Source organism: Nycticebus coucang, chromosome 1 (genome assembly GCF_027406575.1).
Source record: "Nycticebus coucang isolate mNycCou1 chromosome 1, mNycCou1.pri, whole genome shotgun sequence".
NCBI lineage: Eukaryota > Metazoa > Chordata > Mammalia > Primates > Lorisidae > Nycticebus > Nycticebus coucang.
Genome location: NC_069780.1, coordinates 74,137,782 through 74,157,367, shown reverse-complemented (window position 1 = coordinate 74,157,367; position 19,586 = coordinate 74,137,782). Strand labels below are relative to the sequence as shown.

The 19,586-nt window shown below is 39.8% G+C and overlaps 1 protein-coding gene across 1 annotated transcript in view; it reads left to right on the top strand.

Moving 5' to 3' along the window:
- Positions 1 to 19,586, top strand: part of NR3C2 (nuclear receptor subfamily 3 group C member 2) — a 365,145-nt gene that overhangs the window by 243,527 nt on the left and 102,032 nt on the right. The window contains exon 4 of the mRNA XM_053582461.1: positions 18,861 to 18,977. Coding sequence (XP_053438436.1) covers positions 18,861 to 18,977 — 117 coding nt within the window. The remainder of the gene's footprint in view (positions 1 to 18,860; positions 18,978 to 19,586) is intronic.

Here is a 19,586-nt window from a genome sequence, read left to right as displayed (position 1 = left end):
GCATTTGTTAGGTAAAGTCCATGCGGTAGCTGAGCCCTTCCTTCACCCAGGAGGTGTGCCACACGCCCTTATCTTTGACAGCCTTTCTCATCAAAGGCCATGGTGACTGCTTTTGAATTCTTTTAACTAATTTGCAATTCTAAAGCTCTTATTTGGGATAGGGAGAATAATTACAGCTCCCTTTTCTGTCTTTAGCAATTTGCTCAGAGTTGGGCTTCACAGATATTTACATCAGCCAGAAGAAAAGGTACATCTTAGGACTTACTGCCTATTCGTATTAACAATCGCTTATAGTTTTTCTTCAACCATTCTCCTCTTTTCAGGACCATGGAAGCAAAGAGGTAGAGGGACAGGGATGATGGAGATCATCTAATCTCTTCTCTACATTGTTCCGATGAGGAAGAGACATAGAAAGGCTTTAACTTGACAATGATGACCCAGCAAGTTAATGATTTACAGAACGTAGAGGAATTTATATGTAAATTGTTGAGATTTCTTCATTGTTGTGGCATGGTGTTGTACTTAAATTTCATGACAAATTGGAATAAAGTCTAGAGTTGGGCATTAGTAATCTCCATCTGGTTAGGTAGATGGTTGGCATGAGCCCTCAGAGATTATGTATCAGATAGACAAGAGCATAAGAATAAGAAAGGTAGACAATTGGATGTTGGATAGGGGAAGAGTCAGGGAACGTTAAGTTTGCCCCTGAGGATGAGGGCCAAGGGCCCAACCCTGCCTCAAACCACAGTTTCTCCTCCTTTGGTAATATGCATAAGGAACACTGGCAAGTCAGAAGACCGGTTGCCTTGCTCTGATTCACTGGGATTGAGTCGAGAGAAAGTACCATCTTAGAGATGGAGATTCTTGAGCATGGTGAGGCTGCCTAACCCCAGATCTCAGTCTCAGTGTGTGTTTAAACAAGGTGGGAACCAAGCCATCTGCTCCAGGACCAGTGCTCTGCCGTGGCACTGAAGTGCTTCCCAGTGTCAAGGGCTATGACCTTGGGGAAGGGTGGAGAGTTTGTTGAGCGTGTGTTGTATACTGGGCATGGTGCTAGACATTTTAAATATAAGTAGCCCCCATAACCCATGGTTTCACATTCCACAGTCTTATTTACCCATGGTCACCTGAAAATAGGTGTGTACAGTGAATTAAGATATTTTGAGGAGAGACTACATTCACATAACTCTTACAGTATATTATTATAATTCATCTTATTAATTATTATTATTCTGTGCCTAATGTCTAAATTAAACTTTATCATAGGTGTGTATGTGTAGGGAAAAACACAGTATAGATAGGAAGTGGTGTTTTCTGCCATTTGAGGAATTCACTGAGGCATCTTGGGACGCATCTCCTGCAGATAAGAGGTGGGGACTACTGTACTGTTACATTTAATCTTTATAAGTCCTCTCTAAGACTGGCTTTGTTGCATTAGCTTTATGGATGGGAAGGTGTAAGGTTAAATGGCTTGCTTGCTCTTACATAACTGCTAAATGACAGAGTCTGGATGGTAACCCACCGTGTCTGACCCCAAAAGCCGTTACTCCATTGTGAACTACAGGAGGAACCTTTATCATCTTGAGTTTTAGCTGTAAATAATGTAGATGGAAAGTTATTTTAAGCAGTTTAGTCAAATGATCAAATGTACAATGTTAAAATATCTATGACAAAGTCTCTTTTAGAAAGCATGATCGAGGCGTGTTCACGTATGTAAAGGTTTCCGTTTTGCTCCTCTGTGACTTACCAGCTAACATTGGTGAGCACGGGCTGTTGTCAGACCTGGGTTCGAATCCTGCCGTCTCCACGTGAAGCATCATGGACAGGTACTTATTTCCATGTTCGGGACATGAGATAATCTCTCCTATCCATGCTAAGCATTGAATGTGATAAGGATGTTACTTTCCCAGCCGAGTATCCTAGAGCATAGTTGATTCTCAAAAATCTTGAGTCGTCCTTACTTCCATGTCTTGCTGTCGGTCATATTGGCAAGGCGGTGGCAGCACACTTCCGATCTGGTCCCTCATCCAGCCCTGCCCTTCTCATTCTCAGCAAATAGCTCCTCTGGATTCAGAGAACAAAGGCTGGTCCCACAGTTCCTCTCCTTTCCTCCCTTTCTTACCTGACTCAACTCCAAGCCGTAAAATAACCTTGTACAAAGTTCAAGTGTACCCAAATTTACCCCTTGTACCACTTTTTCCATCATAAGCACGAGAATTTTCAGTCAAACAGACTGGAATTGTGAGTCACTTCTATTGGGAATAATTGGATAAAAGGGGAACTGGCAAGTTTGGAATGTTAAAGCAGAAAATATCTGCTCTGCTTTGGCAAGCTAAGTAGGTAACTCAGAGGCTGCCATTTTTATCTCAAGCGTACACATTATCTATTTTTTTAAGACAATGATGGGACCAAGAAGGTAGAAGTCAACAACACTGAATTGTAAAATTTAAAAAGTGTGAGTATTTGCACAGAGGACCAGAAAGAAGGGATTTAGAACGGCGTCAGCTTTTCTCATTTGGACGAGTAGCTGCTGAGACAATTAAGAGATGGAACAAGTTTGGGAACAGAAAACAGCAGAGATGAAGATGAATAATTTGAAATTGCTTCTCATCACTGCCCTCTTTGGAAAGAGTAACCTGGATTCTGAGCTTATCCCAGTCTGTTTGCCTTTGCTCCCGGACTACTTCCACTGAGGCACTGTAGGAAAATTCCTAAAACAAATTAGACCTGGACTGCCTTCCCCATTGCCTAAAAATTCATATCCAAACCATATCACATGGCATAATAGGTCCTCACAGTCTTACCATTTCCTACTTCCACACTTACCCTCCCCTGTGCTCCAGACCTCGCATTTACCTGTCCTAAAATACAGCAAAACCCCTGTGATTGACCACCCAAGGGACTGTAACAAACTGGTCAGCGTACAGAGGTGGTCAGCATAAGGAACAAAGCCTCCTATACTGATACGTACATGTGGTGCATGTCCGGTCTATGAAAAGTAGGTCAACTTGAGGTGGTCAGTGTAGGCAGGTGGTCAGCTATGGAGGCTTTACTGTATATGCTGGTGTATGACAATATTTATTTCCTTAGCTTAGTATGTTGTTTCTTTGGTTGGAAGATTTCTCTAACTCCATTTCCATCCAATAAACATTCTTGAAGATGCAAATCTTAATGTTATTTCGTTGGTGAAGGCTTTTCTGATTTGAAGCAGAGCTGATTTCTTCTCCTATTCCTGCAGCACTTATTCATGTGTTGTTCTTGCCCCAGGGTTTAATTTGCTTAGGACCCTCTTTCCCACACTAGATTATGAGTCCCTGAAGGACAAGGACCTCGTCTTATTCATCTCTCTGCTCAGTGCTGTAACTGGCATGTAACAGCCACCCAATAATTATTTGTTGAATTAATAAAATAGCAAGCAGACACATTGAATTAATAAATGCCTAACTTAATGAACAGCATATTTACTGTGGTTAAAAAACGTGTATCCTAGAAAAACCTCTGAAGGGATACAGCAAAATTGATAACAGTGGTTTGCCTTGGGGGAAGGAAACTGGGTGGGCAGAAGACAGGGAAGAGGGGAGAGAGCCTTTCCCTGTAAGTCCTAGGCACATCCTCAATTTTGGACCACGTGCATTATATCATATATGCCAAACTTGTCTAATTTGATATGTGTGTGTAGCAAAACAATATAATATCAAAAGCTTTCCTTATTTTTTTCTAGCAAACACTTAAACTGTTGGTAGAAGTTTATGATACAGTTGTCTTTTATCAGCTCTCATCTGGATTTCATTTAGGTCTAGAGTTAAATTGGTGTCCAGAAACTGGGCTATGCCTAACATGGTAAGTAAGGACCTGCCAAACTGTGTTGAAACCTCCAAAGCTTAAATAGTTAGAAGCCAAAGTGGCTGAACCACAGTCCCCCCTCTCTGTCCTGGCCTCATGTCTACTTTTGAGGTCTTGGGGGATTAGCTGTTTGGGGGAAAAAAATCTGATCACTGGGACCCAGCACATGGGATGAATTTTTTAATTCTTGTCAAGGGCTGTGAACTCGTCGGTTTCCAGGCCTGGGATTTAAAGGTCTTTTTAGATCAGACCGAGAGTGGGGGATTAGGCAGTATATAAATAAGTTTGGCATCCTATGTATGGTGTAAACTGAGTTCTGGGTATGCCTAAGTTTACGTGGTTCCCTTTTGCCAGCATCAGAGTGGTTAATGATGTTTGAGTTGACGTCTTGTTTGTAAGTGGCCCAAGCATGTCTTTGGCCACAGATGGTTTCTGCACCGCTTTGCCCACTAGTTGTATCTTAAGGATACTTCCAACATGAGTGGAGCCTTAGACAGAGTGTCCTGATGAAAGTGCTCCAATGTGAATCTCAGCTAAGCTAGCCACATGATTTAACCTCTCTGAGGATCTCTTACCTGACAAAATGGGAATAATAACACTAATCTCACAGGGTTCCCCACATAGGATTTTTAAAAACAATTAAATTATATGATTGGCAAAGCGCCTGTTACCTAATGGGAAGTCAGCAAATGTCAGTTTCCCTGCCCACTGCCCTGGATATTAGTTTATCTAGATAACAGATGTTTTTGCATAGTGAAGCACAACTGTGTTAAATTCCTCGTATTGAATGTGTATAAAGTGAAAGTTACTCCCTTTGAAATAATGTTCCTTGTTTCTTATCAATAGCTTACTTGTTTTCTCTCACTTGAAAACTGTTTCTCAAGGTTCAAATCTTACAGCACTGGGATTCTGTCATATAATACTTTACCTTTCACTAATGTGTTTAAATGTTTTATGGTAATTAAAAGTTGCGTTTTTTAAAACCCGAAAAGCTAACACCTTTCACAACAAGAAGAATGTTTATTTGGGAAATTTGTGCTTCCCCACATGGGAAGAACTCTTGAAACACCGCAGGGAAAACTCTAAGTCCCAATCTGACTTCTAAATTAAAATCTTAGAATCCTAAAAGCATAACTTCAAAAGATTTGTGTTTCAAGGTGGCAGCGGCAACCTGAATTTACTTCTCAAGTCAGCCCTTTCTTCCCCCTGGCGTTTGAAAGCACGTTAATCCAGGCTCACTCATAAAGCTCAGCAGTGGGGGAGCATTGTGCCTTGGTTTATTATGGGCAGACCCAACTGGTTTAAACTGAGCAGAGGAAGTTAATTAACGAGTGTTTTAGTTGGCTCTAACAATGAATAACCAGTTCTTGTTGGACACCATCTTAACGCACCATACAACATTATAAGATTTGTGGGGGGTGGGGTGGGGTAGCGGGGTGGGAAATCGCCCATCAGAATCTGCAATGCGGGAATTTGCTGGGACTGCCCTAATCTGTTTCCCAGGTTGTTCGAACCAGTTCAAGAGCAGTTAAATAAGGTTATGTAAGTGACATGTGATGTAGCCCAAAATAGTGACTGCAAACACAGGCTGCTGTTGCTGGGCAGTTGACAACTGCTTAAAAAAAAAGAAAAAAAAAAAAGTCTTACAGCAGGGCAACAAATGGACCTTTAAAAATGAGGGAGACATTTAAGCAAAAAGTTAATTTTAAAGGTGAAATTGTCTTTCTGATGCTGACAATAAACGTTTTTGGTTTTGTTTTTGTTTTTTGGAAAAAGAGAAATATATGCTGTGTATAAGATTTGGTTATTCTAGAATTCCCATGAGGGGTAGTTAGTGAAGAGTTAAATACTCTGTGCCCATGTTTGAATGAATAACAACTAAACCCTCAGATTTGCTAAAGGCTCTGGCATCTAACAAATTACGAAGCAATATATCATTTTAGATAGTGACAAATCTTAAACTATTTTATAAGTCACTGTCCCTTTTAGTTAAACTCTCTTGTAGCTTCATGATATGAAAAAGAAAACATTTTATATAACATACGAAGCATAAAAATAAGGTTTGAAAAGAAAACAAAATTCTCTGGGTGAAATTTATTTGACAAGCATGTTGTTTTAAATGGAAAATGAAAACAGCAAAGGGGTTTAAGCTTTGCCTTAACTGTCATCAAGAGATTCGTACCCCAACATTTCGATTCCCATAGTGACCTCACCCCCTGGGTTTCCTGCCTTTTAATGAGCTCCAAAGCAAGGGAACCGAGAAGTAAGTAGTAAGATGTAGGAGAAGTGGGATGACTGGGGGAAGCCTGGGTTCCCTGGTTGCAGGATTCAAGGTCCAGAACTTACTTGCACATGTCCCTGTTACTGAGATCTAAGCCTCAGGGACTCACATTAGGTTCTCTCTCTGTTTCTAAGGGCCCTGCTACATAGCACATTTTCCCACTGTGATTCTGAACAAACTGAGTTATAAAGAAAAGGAGTGGCTAGTGGAAGATAAAGTATCACCCTGTTTTGGAGAAACAAGTGACTCAGGGTGATAAGACTCAAAAGGGTCTGTGGCCTGAGCCCTGGAGTTAGCCCCGGGCACCACATAGCTGGATCGAGGCAGATCTCCCCAAGGCGGGAGGCTGAGTTCCTCCTTCCTGACTGGGTCCTTCCCTGAGAGGAGGAAGAGGTGCTGAGGCCGCCAGCCAGACTCACTCTGAGTGTCCTCCATGCAGAGTGAGTAAAGGAAATAACAAGAGGCCTGAGATGGGACATCTCGGCACTTTCTCCAGCTGGGAGGAGAAGTCAGAAGTGAGGCAGAAGCTTACCCTCTAGGAGGCTTCATCCGAGGCCCCAGCTCTGCTGCTCTGGGGCATGGGAAGCAATCTGGGTGCCGGGCCAGTGACAGATGTGCTGAATGTGTGTGTCTTGTTTTCTACCATCATTCTGCTATGTGTAAAGGGCTGTGCTCTCAAAGCGTGATAAGCCAGTGTTTCAAAACGTAGAAGTCGGGGCGTTCTGTCCCTAACATGTAGTTCAAGTACCTTTTTCTCTGGGTCTTACTTTAAAGATTGTTTAGGGTAGAATGGAAGGAAAGTATCTTGTACTCAATACTAATATAAAACCAATATATAAACAAATACACACCTATGGGAAAGAAAAACGGGGAGGGAGGAAGGAGGGCAATCAGCAGGATCTCACCTAATGTGCACAACATGAGGATTTCAGCACACCCTGGGTGAAGGGCTCAACTTCAACTGGAATTTTACCTTAGAAATGGAAAACAGTGTAACCTAAACATTCGTACCATCATGTCAATCTGAAATTAAAAACAAAACAGATTCTTCAGGGTATTTGTAGATGTTTGCCATAGTTTTAGGGCTTCTGGAACTTGGTTCTTTTCACATCTAACTTTCCCTGTGTTTTGCTACCCTGATTATCAGCCAGGTTTATTGAGGATAGAGTGGTTTTTCCAGATGTGGTTAGAGGAGCAGGGCATTGACAGAGAGCTGCAGGAGTAATATGTGTCAGTGAATGTGAAATGGAGCTAGAGAAAAGCAGACATAGGACTCCTCCCTAAGATTTAAGGGGGAGTGTGTGGAGATGCACCAAAGTGTTACTACTAGGTAGGGCTGGACATGAGCCAGGGTCAGCAGGTTGGGGAAATGGGCACTGGGAGCCCCACTCTCATCTGTGTTTCAGAGTGTCTGTCACAATGACGTTTAGAATTCAGGGCGTACCTGTAAGTCTGTACGTCTGAAGAGATACAAATATACAGAGAACCAATCTTAGGAGTTCTTGAGTTTTTCATTTTGTTAAAATAAGCCACAAATTGTTTTGAACTTCAATAATAGTAACAATAAAACATGAACATTAAGAACACTAGTAAAAATAATCCAGTGTTAGCAGATCACATGCTCTGATCTGAGCTTTGGTTACTTTTCCTGAAACGGGCCTACGTTTGCTCAGCACGTTATATCTCTGACCTGCCTCCAGCCTGCCCTGTGCCTCAGCGGCTCACTGAAATGTTGAACGTGGTGCTTTAAAGCTTGGACTCAAGAGCTGAAGCAGTGAAGGGCCCCTAGAAGGCCTTTCAGCCGACGATGCCATAACCGGGTTTTTGATTCAGAAGGGTCACTGTGCAGGCTGTATGGAGGATGGATGAGCAGCCCTGAGCGAGTGTTCCAAGGAGCTCTGGGTTTCCAGTGGAGTGCGAGCCACTGACCAGTGCAAATGGAGAGCAGCATGGGGGGCGGGGGCTTTCATTTCAACCAGGATAGTTCTTTTCTTGTTTAGCATATTGAAGTCTATGTAAGAAGTAAGTTTTAAAGCTTTTAAAGTTAAAGAATTATTAGATTTGAAGTAGTCAATTAGTAGAGGCAGGTACACCAGTTACGAGTACTGTACAATTGTAATAAGACGACGCAGGAATACATAATAATGGCAGTAAGGCCCGATAACAGCAGCAAGGCAGTGATTCCTTGAATCCTAACTGTATGTTTTAAGTGCTTTATGTGATGTGTTTTTTTACCCACACGCGTGGGATCAGCGCTTTATAACTACCATTTAACACATCAGGCAACTGAGGTACAGTTAAGTAACTTGTCTAAGGTCACACAGAGAGTAAGGAAGGATTCAAACTCTGTAGTTCCGAAGTTTCACCAAGAGAGCCCAGAGTAAGAAGAGGAAAGATTCGTGGACTCATGAGAAACTCAGGACTTCGTGAGCAACGGAACATAGAGGATTGTGGGGAGGAGGGGTGCAAACCACGCATGACCCTGAGGCTTCTGGTTCAGCAGTGGGCTGTCACTTTAAAACTGGAAATATAGGAGACTGCCTGGCGGCTGGGGACATGACATTTGATTTGTGAAGGGTCAGAGACATCCAGGTGGAGACATTCAGGGAATAGTTGGATGTGCCGATCTGAAACCCGGATGATAGAAAGGGGCTGTGGGCTCACAGGGCAGGGCAGCCTCCTGGACATCCTTGTGTTACCAGACTGGGAGGAGACCACCTGCTCCTCCCTGGGCTTCAGCCAGCCAGACCAGTGGCTCACTGCACACGCAGCTGTGTCCCAGCCTGTCCCTGGGCTGATCCTTTGCTTGGAACACCTGTACACCTCTCCTCTGCACGTTTCAAATCTAAGACCCTCCTTGAAGCTTACCTCAGATGCTTGCTTTCTCCATAAAGGCCTCCTCATCCCCCAACCCAGATGCGATTGCTTCCTTCTAAACTCATGCCTTATCAATACCACATGATTTGTCTAAATCGTTTCTGTTTCCTTCCCAACATCACCCCACCCTCTAGAGCATAAAGTCTTAGTCTTAGTTTTGCCTTTTCACTTTGCTTAAAGAAATCTTTGTGAAGTGGAATTGAATTATTGTCTGGGAACACACTGTATATCCTAGAACCTCTTTGTCTTCTTGAAGGCCTTTCTCCTTGACCTGTTCATCCCTAAGAATCTGCTACCTCCACCCTCTCTCATCACTGGGGTGCAGTTCCTCAAGTCTTCTGCAGAATGGAATGCAGCCTCTGGGCCCGTCTTTCCTTTTGCCCCAGACACGTGTGCCTGTGTACCTGTAAGAGTTTTGAAATTAGGTAATACTGAAAAACGGTCAAGAAACATCAGGAACAACAATAGAGGGAAGTTGTAGCATTCCAGAATCTGACACTAGTCTATGATCTTGGGCCCTAGTCTAGAGTCCTTTGCTAAGTTACAAAAGGATCAGAACGTCCTGGCTTTTTACCCTGTGTTCACTCTGATATAGTTCAACGCTCTCACATCCTTGCCAGTTGACTTGAAGACGGGATCAGAGCTGCCTAGCACTTGTCTTGTCTCAAGTGGGCTCTTCTCATCAAAAGCCCTTCCTAACTCAGCGGTGACATCCTGCTCCTGCAGGATACTCTAAACTCATTTATATTTAATTAACAGTTGATTGTGTTCTTTGAATGTTCTCATCCCAGTTTTTTCAAAGAGTGAACTAACCAAGTAGATGATGGATGATAAATCCACTACCCCACCATTTTATTTTATTTCCTTTTTGAGCCCTTATTTCGGGGCCAGGATTTTCCCTTGCTTCATTTGAGGCCGTATAACAACCTAGAAAGTAGGCATTACTATCTCTGTTCTATATATTGAGATACCCAGGGTTGGAAACCTTCAGCCGTTTGGCCAAGGGTCTCCCAGTTGCTTATCGACTGAGTTAGCTCTGAGACCCAGGCGTGTCTAGTGACAAAGCCAGACCCTTTCTCCTCACTGCCCTCCATTCCTCCTCCTTTTCTGGTTCTTGATTTATTCATGCTTTAAGGCTCTTTTGTCACATAATCTGTATTTTCTCATTTGAGTAGAGCCCAAGTACATAGCATTTGTTGGTTCTTGATTTCAAAGTAACTAAAATTTTAAAATAATTTTCATTAAGAATCCCAAAAAATAAAAAGAAGAAGAAGAATTTCCATTTTGGTAACTTTAACTTACAAAATAAAACTCATAAAAAGTTTTTCATTGAGTTCAACCCCCTTTAAGATAATGAAGTTAGCTTTTAAACATAAATTATTCTACAGTTAAAAGCAATATTGTGGCTTAGAACAATCGGAAAAAAGTGATACCTTTGGTTTTTTATTTTTTAATTTAACTTTGTTTTAGATCCATAAGGCATTTTCCCTTTTATTTGAGCATGTCTTCTTGTTTCCTATAAGTCTTAAAATTTGTGTTACACATGTACCAGTTGACCTAAGTGTCTTGGTACTTCTTCCGGATTTATTCTAACCTCGGAGGCTTTATATTTTCTAGAATGGCTGCCTTGTGTCCAAAAAGCTGCCACAACCTTAGCTGGGAGGTGCATTGAACTAGTGCACACAGATGGATGAGTGACTGAAGTTCTCTGAGCCCTACTGGACAGATTTTTTATTCTTCAAACAAAATGCTTTTACATTCAAATGATTCTGTGAAGGCTATGATTTAAGACAACCTAACCAACTGCAGTGGAGAATGATGTGGACTGAATGGGGGGGGATTATTTTAGGATCTAGGGTGCCAAGAAGGCCCAGAATCCTTGCTTAGTTTAAGCTGTTTCTGCCTTTCACAAAACCATCTACTGTTTCCTCTCAGATCCTCAGAATTCTTCTACTTAATTGGTAGAGAGTGGCTAGAGGGGGGCTAGTTTGAAAGTTAGAATACTAGACATGGGGCAAAAATGATTGTATGTGTGACTCATTTGTAAACGAATTACTTAGGAGCCAGTAGGTCTTCTGTGAATACTCATTACTGTAGGTTCTGTCTATATACAGCATGTCATATGCGTATATAAGTTATGTACATATCTTGCGTGTGTAATATACTTGATAAGTAACCCTTCATTCATTCTTCCATTATTTATTCATTTTCAATTATTACCAGGCTATCTACTGTTTGTAGTGTCTCTCCTTTCTCCAGAAGCTTATAGGCTCTCTTTAGTGCCCAGTCGAGCACCAGGGTACCAGTAGATGGAGGCTTGGCAAATTTCATTCAAAAGTTTTATTTTAAGGGCCAGGTGTGGTGGTTCACACCTGTAATCCCAGCACTCTGGGAGGCTAAGATGGATGGATTGCTGGAGGTCAGTAATTTGAGCAAGATCAAGACCCCATCTCTAAAAACTAGCTGGGCATTGTGGCAGGTACCTTAAATCCCAGCTACTCAGGAGGCTGAGACAAGAGGATCACTTGAGCTCAGGAGTTGGAGGTTGCTGTGAGCTATGACACCATGGCACTGTACCAAGGACAACACAGAGAGACTTTGTCTCAAAAAAAAAAAAAAAGAAAAAAAGTTTTATTTTAAATGGATGTGTTGAAGTGTTCAAATCATATCCCATTTACTTTAAGCTATTATTTCTCTTCATTTTATGGAAATGTTTATGTTTTTTCCTTTGGAGTATCTTGATTACAGTGCTTGCTACCACCTAATTGGACAAAACTTTATCTAAGTTTCTATAAGAATAAATAATAATCATCTATTTGAAAATTGTAGGACATTTGCATTTCTTCTAAAGCTTTTAATTTACTGGTTTCCAATTATACAAATGCTTGAGTATAATACATATTAATTAGTATACTGGTATTGATAGACTAGTTGTTGGTTTTTTTAACTTTGGGGTGATGGATTAATTACATTCGTTATTGAAATATCCCATGGATGTTTATTTTCTTCAAAAATGAAATGTGTGAGATGGTGGCAGCTTCCCAGTAAGTTTTTGAAAATTAAGCTATTTACAGATTTAACTTAATCTTTATCTATTAAAATTAATTCTTCAAAAAACAAAACAGTCATATGAAAAGTTTACTACTTCTGAGAGAAACTAGTATTATAGAGGCTGAATCTTATCTTCTCATTTACCAGGTCACTGAGGTCCTCTCTGGGGAGCCTCCCTAAGTATTTCCAGCTCCATGCCTTCCGGGCATGGGCCGTAGTCCAATTCCTGGCCCCCTTGTGGTTGGCTGGAGTCACTGCACTGTATCTGAGCAAGGAGTAGTGAGTTGTCCCTTCTGGACAAGGGTGTTAGGTTTCTTAGGACAGATTCTATAGACCCTCTGCCATTAGACTGACACTCGCTATGGTGGCGCCATCATTCTGAGGCCTGAAGTGAGAAGACATGGAACAGAATTCCTAGCCTAACTGCATTTGCCTAATTTATTCATCTTTTGGCTTTGTTAGTTTTTCTCTGCTGCTGATCTTTTTTTCTTTTCATTGATTTCTATTATTTCATTACTTCTATTTACTTTGGGTTTAGTTTCTCTTGTTTCTTAAGATAGAATCTTAGGTCATCAATTTTTGTAAACCTTTCTTCTTTTCTAATATGTTTATAAAGCTAATTTTTTTTTTTTTGCTAAGTACTGCTTTTACTGTATCTTATAAATTTAGAAAGTTGAATTTTCATTATCATTTAGTTTGAAATATTCAGTAATTTTCCCTGTGATTTCTTCTTTGACCCATGTATAATGTTGCTTCATTTTCAGCTACATGGGGCTCTTCTAGATACTTTTTTGTTACTGATTTCTAATGTAATCCCTTTATGTTCAGAAAACATATTTGCATGATTTTAATTCTTTTACAATTCAAAAATTGTTTTGTAACTCAGGATATGTTCTGGCTCAGTGAATGTTCCACATATTCTTAAAAAAAAAAGTGTGCTGTGCAGTTGTGTTACCTGTATGTTAATTAAGTCAAGATGTTTGATGATTTTGTTCTCATCTTCTTATCCCTACTGGTTTTCCAGTGATTATTCTTTTAGCTGCTGAGATAAGAGATGATTATGAATTCACTTTTTTTCTTTCGGATCTGTCAATTTTTGCTCAATGTATTTTGAAGCTCTGCTATAAGATGCATAGGTATTTAGGATTGTTATATCTCAATTCAATTGTTATGAAATCACAATCTTTATCTTGGTATTTTTCACCTTCAGTCTTCTTTATCTACTATTAATACAATCACATCAGCTTCCTGTGTTTAGGGTTTGCTTTGTATTTTTTTCATTGTTAGCCTTTAACCTGTCCGTAGTATTTAAGATACATTTTAGCACACACTTGAGTCTTGTTTTTTCAATCTAGTCTACCACCTCTGACTTATTCATTTACTTGTTTATTTTTGTGACAGGGTTTTGCTTTGTCAGCTTGGCTAGAGTGCATCATCATAGCTCACTGAGACCTCAAACTCAATGTCTCAAGCAATCATCCTGCCTCAGCCTCTTGAGTAGCTGGGATTATAGGAATGCATCACTATGCCCATCTGATGTTTTTACTTTTTTGTAGAGATGTGGTCTTGGTTTTGCTCAGGCTGGTCTTGAACTCCTGGCTCAAGCAAACCTTCCGCCTCAGCTTTCCAAAGTGCTAGGATTACAGGCATAAGTTACCATGCCTGGATGACCTTTTGACTTTTAATTAGAGTGTTTAAACCATTTACATTTAATGTACTTACTGATATACAATACTTGGATTCATACCTTTTGTTTTGGTATTTTCTTTTTGTTCCCTCTGTTAGATGTTCACTTGTCTTTCCTTTTCTGTCTTGTTTGGGTCATTTGTTATTATTCCATTTTATGCCTCTCCTGGTTATTGAAAGCTACATTTGTTAATATTCCGGTGGTTGTGTCATATTAGCGTTTCTCAAATATTAGTGTATGTCTGAATTATGGTTATAGAAAGCCCAGATTTGTAGGCGCCATCCCAGAGTTTCTGAGTTACTAAATTTGGAGTGAGGACTGTGAATTTAAATTTCAGGGGTTCTTAGATTGATGTTGATGCCAAAGAACAATTATTCTAGAGCAGTGATTTTCAACCAGTGTGCTGTGGGAGGATCTTAGGTGCCACAAAAATTTTAAAGATTATCAATTAAATTAGCCATGAGATTAAAAAAAAAAAAGTTGAAAAACACTGCTGTGGAGGTTACAGGATGTAGTCAGCCCTTCATATCCATGGGTCATGGATTCAACCAACCATGGATCAAAAATATCCAAAGAAAAAGTAGAAACAACAGTACAATTAAAAATAATATAAAACATCCAACACAATATAACCACTATTTACATAACATTTACACGTACTAGGTACTATAAGTAGTCTAGAGGTTATTTAAAGTATATGGAAGGATGAGCAAGTAGGTTAATAGGTAGACTTTATCTCTCCTTCCCTTCGCTACCCAGAGACCTTCCTTTCCAGAATTTTGTCTTTAATTTCTAGCTGCTCTGACAGTCCTCAGGTCTGTTCTCTGCACTTTGGGGTCTATAAGTCTGCAGCATTCTGCTTGGTTTCTAGCCACCCTGCTCTACACAGAGTACAAGGCCTTCAGGGGAAAAGCTCTCACATGAATGTTATCTAGAAAGTGATTCTCTTTTTTTACAAAAGCCCATTTTCATCCAGCTTCTGCCTACCATTGGTCACTCCCTGGTGCCTTCAAATCTTCCTGTGTGTCCCCACTCCCTTGGTGGACAGCTTATAATAATATGTGGGAGTTTTATTTGATTTAAGCTATTCTGCCACACTACAAGCAGAATTTTCCTCCCAACAGATATGACGAGTGAGAAATGAAGCTTTGTTTTGTTTACCACCAATTTTTTTAAACTACAGGATTATTCCTGTGGCTGTATATTCTAATAATAACTAAGCTACTCATTTGCTCAGAGGCCATCTCTGAGAACTTTCAAGTGAACTGTTAATGGTGTCCCCTCCTTCCATTCCTCCTACCTATTGTGTAATCTTCGGATTAACATTTCTAAAACATGGCTCTGAAACGCACACGGTCTAAGCAAGAATCTGCAGTGGCCTCCTATCGCCCACTGCATGAAAATCTGAGTGCCTCAGCTGGTCATTCAAGGCTTCCACTGTTTGCTTCCCAGCATTCTGAGTATCTGCCTTATGTGAGCATTATAATAGAAATCATTTACCCCACAAAGCCTGAGTTGTGATGTATTCTGGATTATAGCTGTCTTAACACTAGGAGAACACAGTACTTAAATAATACATAATCTGATCAGAAGTTTTTCAAGTCTTCTTAGTGCATTCTCTTGTTTTTGTTGTGGTGGTTTTAATATGGATTAAGAGATGAGACATGTATGTTTGTGTAGGTATAGTTAAAAATCTTTAATGTTTACCCAATTAAAAATATAAACGATGAAATTGAAAACTATTAGGATAGGTCTGCAGTAGTACATTACAGCTCTATTCCCTGTTTGTGGAAAATGAAACATTGTATCAGAAAGAAAATCATTTTGCAATTGTTACAATTGTTGCAGTAGGAACATGGATTTTCCTTTTTTTTGAGATATATTTTCTTTTTTAATTGACACAAAATTGTACATATTTATGGGATACATAGTGATACACATAATGTATAGGATTTATAAGGGTTATTTATCTTTTAAAACTCCTCATAGAACAGTTTTAGCTTTTGAAAGTCTCTGCTTTTGAGTGCCCAGAAAAGAAAATATTCCACTATGTATGTAAGACAGTGGCTATTTCTTGTGTATTCTTGTATGCCTACAATCTAAAAGTCTTGTTTATTATAAATTCATAGAAAGTAGAAAAAACCTTAAACTACATCAGAGTGGTATACCCCAGATGCAAATGTTTTGTGGCCTTGCACACATTGGGGGTTCCCCATAAGTACTTACTGAATTAAAACAAAATTATCTTTAGTTATTTCTTTGGACTGCAAAGTTTATTCATTGCAATGTGTGCTGAAGACGTGTGTGTTTTGTATTCAGTCACATACCATGCAAAAGGAATGCAATGCTGACTGCCAACAGATGCTGCCTACTTGAACGTTTACTTAAAGATATTCCTTTGCTTCTCATTTCCAAAGAGCACTTTATCAGTGGCCTATTAGACGATCAGTAAATTATATTGCAAATTAATTGTGGCACAGCAGTATTATCAGACTTTCTGTATTCTGCTTCCCAAAAGCAACTACCTTTTTAGGAAGCCACTTTACCAATTGTAGCACTTCTTCTTATGAGCAATAGCAATAATAATTTTCTCACCTGTCTCATAGGATTGTTGTAAGGCTGGCATAAGATATTACTGTAACATGGCATGGCCTTAAAATTGTATTTTGAAAGTGGGAATTCTTCTTAATGATGTAATATTAATTGGTTACCATCGTTATTATGGATATTGATTACCCTTGTGTAATCATGTACACCTACCTGTATTCATTAAGAGCCTTCTATTTGTTTATTAAAAGGCATTAGATTATTATAATGGTAAAGTTTCATTTCTTCACTTTGATTAATTTCTGTATTCTAGTACCATTGTTTTATTGTTGTTATTACTAAGATCAACTAGAAATGTCACAGAGAATGTGCTTTAGATTAAATTATTTCAATCACATTAAGCAATGCACATTATTGAACTATTTGCTGTAATTTACTGAGTAAATCTTCCCCTTTTCAATTAATGGTAGTTCCATTTTTCTATTTGTTTACCCAAGAATCTTAAGTTCCTCCTTAACTGCCTTTTCCTCCAGTCCGTCAGCAAATCCTAGCAACTCTTCCTTCAGAATGCAAGGAGAGTGTGACCGCATCTCACCATGTCATTGCTGCTCTACTGACTGAGCCACTCTCACCTCTCCCCTAGGTGATGATAATCGCCTCCCACCCCGATCTCCCTGCTTCTGTCCTTACTCCACTGCAGTCAGCGTTCAGTACACCAGTCAGAGGAATGCTGCGAGAAGTGAATCGTATCTAGAACCGCTCTGCTCCAGGCTCTGGAGTCTGGCCTGTACTCTGAGATAGGAAGCCACCAAAGTCGTGCATATGACATCCAGAATCCCACACGCCCTGGCGCACATCAGCGTGTTACCCTCGTCTTTTCTTACTCTCTGCTCGTTCTTTCTGCTCATTCACTCTGGTATCCCTGCTGTTCCTAAAACCTGCCAGGTATCCCTTCTTGCCCTTGCCCCTATCTCATTTGCTTTTCTCTCTGCCTGGTATATTTTCTCCCACCGCCCCCAATATCCACACAGTTACATTGAAGCATTTTTAGACTTTATTTAAGATCACTTTCTCTAGGCTGGGCGTGTGGGTGGATTGCTTGAGCTCAGGAGTTTGAGATGAGCAAAAACAAGACCCTGTCTCTTAAATAAATAATAAGAAAATATCATAAAATAAAATAATAAATAAAATAAAATTCACCTTCCCATGAGTCCCTCCCTGTTGCTCTAAAATTTCAGTACTCTCTGTCCCCTCCATTGTATAATGCTCCCTGGCACTCCATTACTGCCTCACATTTTGCATTTTTTCTGATCACTTTGTCTATTATCTGTCTCCCCCAATTGAATGAAAGTTAACAAGCTTGCCTGCCTGCCTATGGATCATCAGGAGCTATTTCTGAATAAATCACAGAGCTAGGCTACAATTTCATATAGTGCCAGTAAATGGCACTCTCTTAGCTGATGCTGTGCCCCCATCAGAATTATTTTTTTAGTTCCAGGCTGGTTCACAGAATAAAGTTATTAAATATTTCCAGTTGTATCATTTCAGAGTCTTCCTGCTGGTATTAAGTATAAATGGTGGCTTCTGGGGGCAAGACATGATTGCAAGAGGGACTTTACCTAACAAATGCAATCAATGTAACCTGGCTTATTGTACCCTCAATGAATCCCCAACAATAAAAAAAAAAAAAAAAGCATAAATGGTGGGGAAGTGTTAAGCAGCTGCAGTGAGGTCTTAGGTGGTCTGCAGAAAACTTGCACCATTGCACGAACCCATGCAGCTATCAAAAAATTTAAACAATGGAGAAATTCGTCTCTTATTATATAAGAATCAATTTGGAAATAAACACAGTAGAACCTCCATAGTTGACCACCTCGCTACATTGACCACCTGCTGAAGTTGACCTAATATCCATAGACTAGCCATGCACCACATGTACGTATCAGTATAGTAGGCCTGGTTCCTTATGTCGATCACCTCCATATATTGCCTTAAAAAAAAATTGAAGGCTTTTAATGAATACAGTATGTGTACATAATTACACAAGGGCAATCAATAACCATAGTAAAGGTGGTAACTGATTAATATTATTTGATGGGAAAATCCCCACTTTCAAAATATAATTTTAAGGCCATGTTACAGTAGTATCTTATGCAAACCTTACAACAATTCTATGACATAGGTGAGAAAATTATTATTATTGCCATTGCTCATAAGAAGAAGTGCTAGAATTGGTAAAGTGGCTTCCTAAAAAGGTAGTCACTTTTTGGAAGCAGAATACAGAAAGTCTGATAATATTGCTGTGCCACAATTAATGTGCCACAGTTTATTACAGACTCTTGGTCAACTTACTGAGGTTCTACTGTACAGTGTAAACATATGTAATCTAAAAGTTTTAGCTGCATTAAGCTGACCAGCTCCTTGTCTATACTATTATCCATAAGTCAAGTTTCCTGTCTATGTTTTGAAAAAGATGTCATGGCAAGAAAGAGAAAATTTTGTATTCTGATTATATGTATTAGTATTTTATTCTAGCATGATAGTTTAACAATTGTTTCTTATTATTTTAATCAGGGCAACATAACTATTTATGTGCTGGAAGAAATGATTGCATTATTGATAAAATTCGAAGAAAGAATTGTCCTGCCTGCAGACTTCAGAAATGTCTTCAAGCTGGAATGAATTTAGGAGGTAAGTTTTGTGTTTTTAATTTTATAAAAATGTTAGTATTAATGTAACACACTAGGATCTATGAACTCCCCAATGGAAGGTGAAGCCAGCATGGGGCAGTGGCTTCTAAAAATCGAATGAGTTCTGGTTTTATGCTAAAACATTTGAGGAGAAAACTATATCTGAGCTGGAATTATGTTGTATGGCAGTAGTCCTAGTGAATTTTTTAATCCTGAGTTTGCTAATTTTCAAGGACTGGGCACTTAACCAAAACAAAAATGAATGACTTTTTATATAAACCCATATAACTAATAGTTTTTATTGTCATGTTTGCTTAGAAATTAGACCTACATGTGACAACATTACCGAGATACGAATACATACTAACTTCAGGGAGTAAACATAATAAAGGAAGACCTATTAAAAAAAAAAAAAAAAAAAGGGTGGCACCTGTGGCTCAGTGAGTGGGGTGCCGGCCCCATATGCCGAGGGTGGCGGGTTCAAACCCAGCCCCGGCCAAACTGCAACAGAAAAATAGCCGGGTGTTGTGGCGGGCGCCTGTGGTCCCAGCTGCTCTGGAGGCTGAGGCAAGAGAATCGCGGAAGCCCAAGAGCTGGAGGTTGCTGTGAG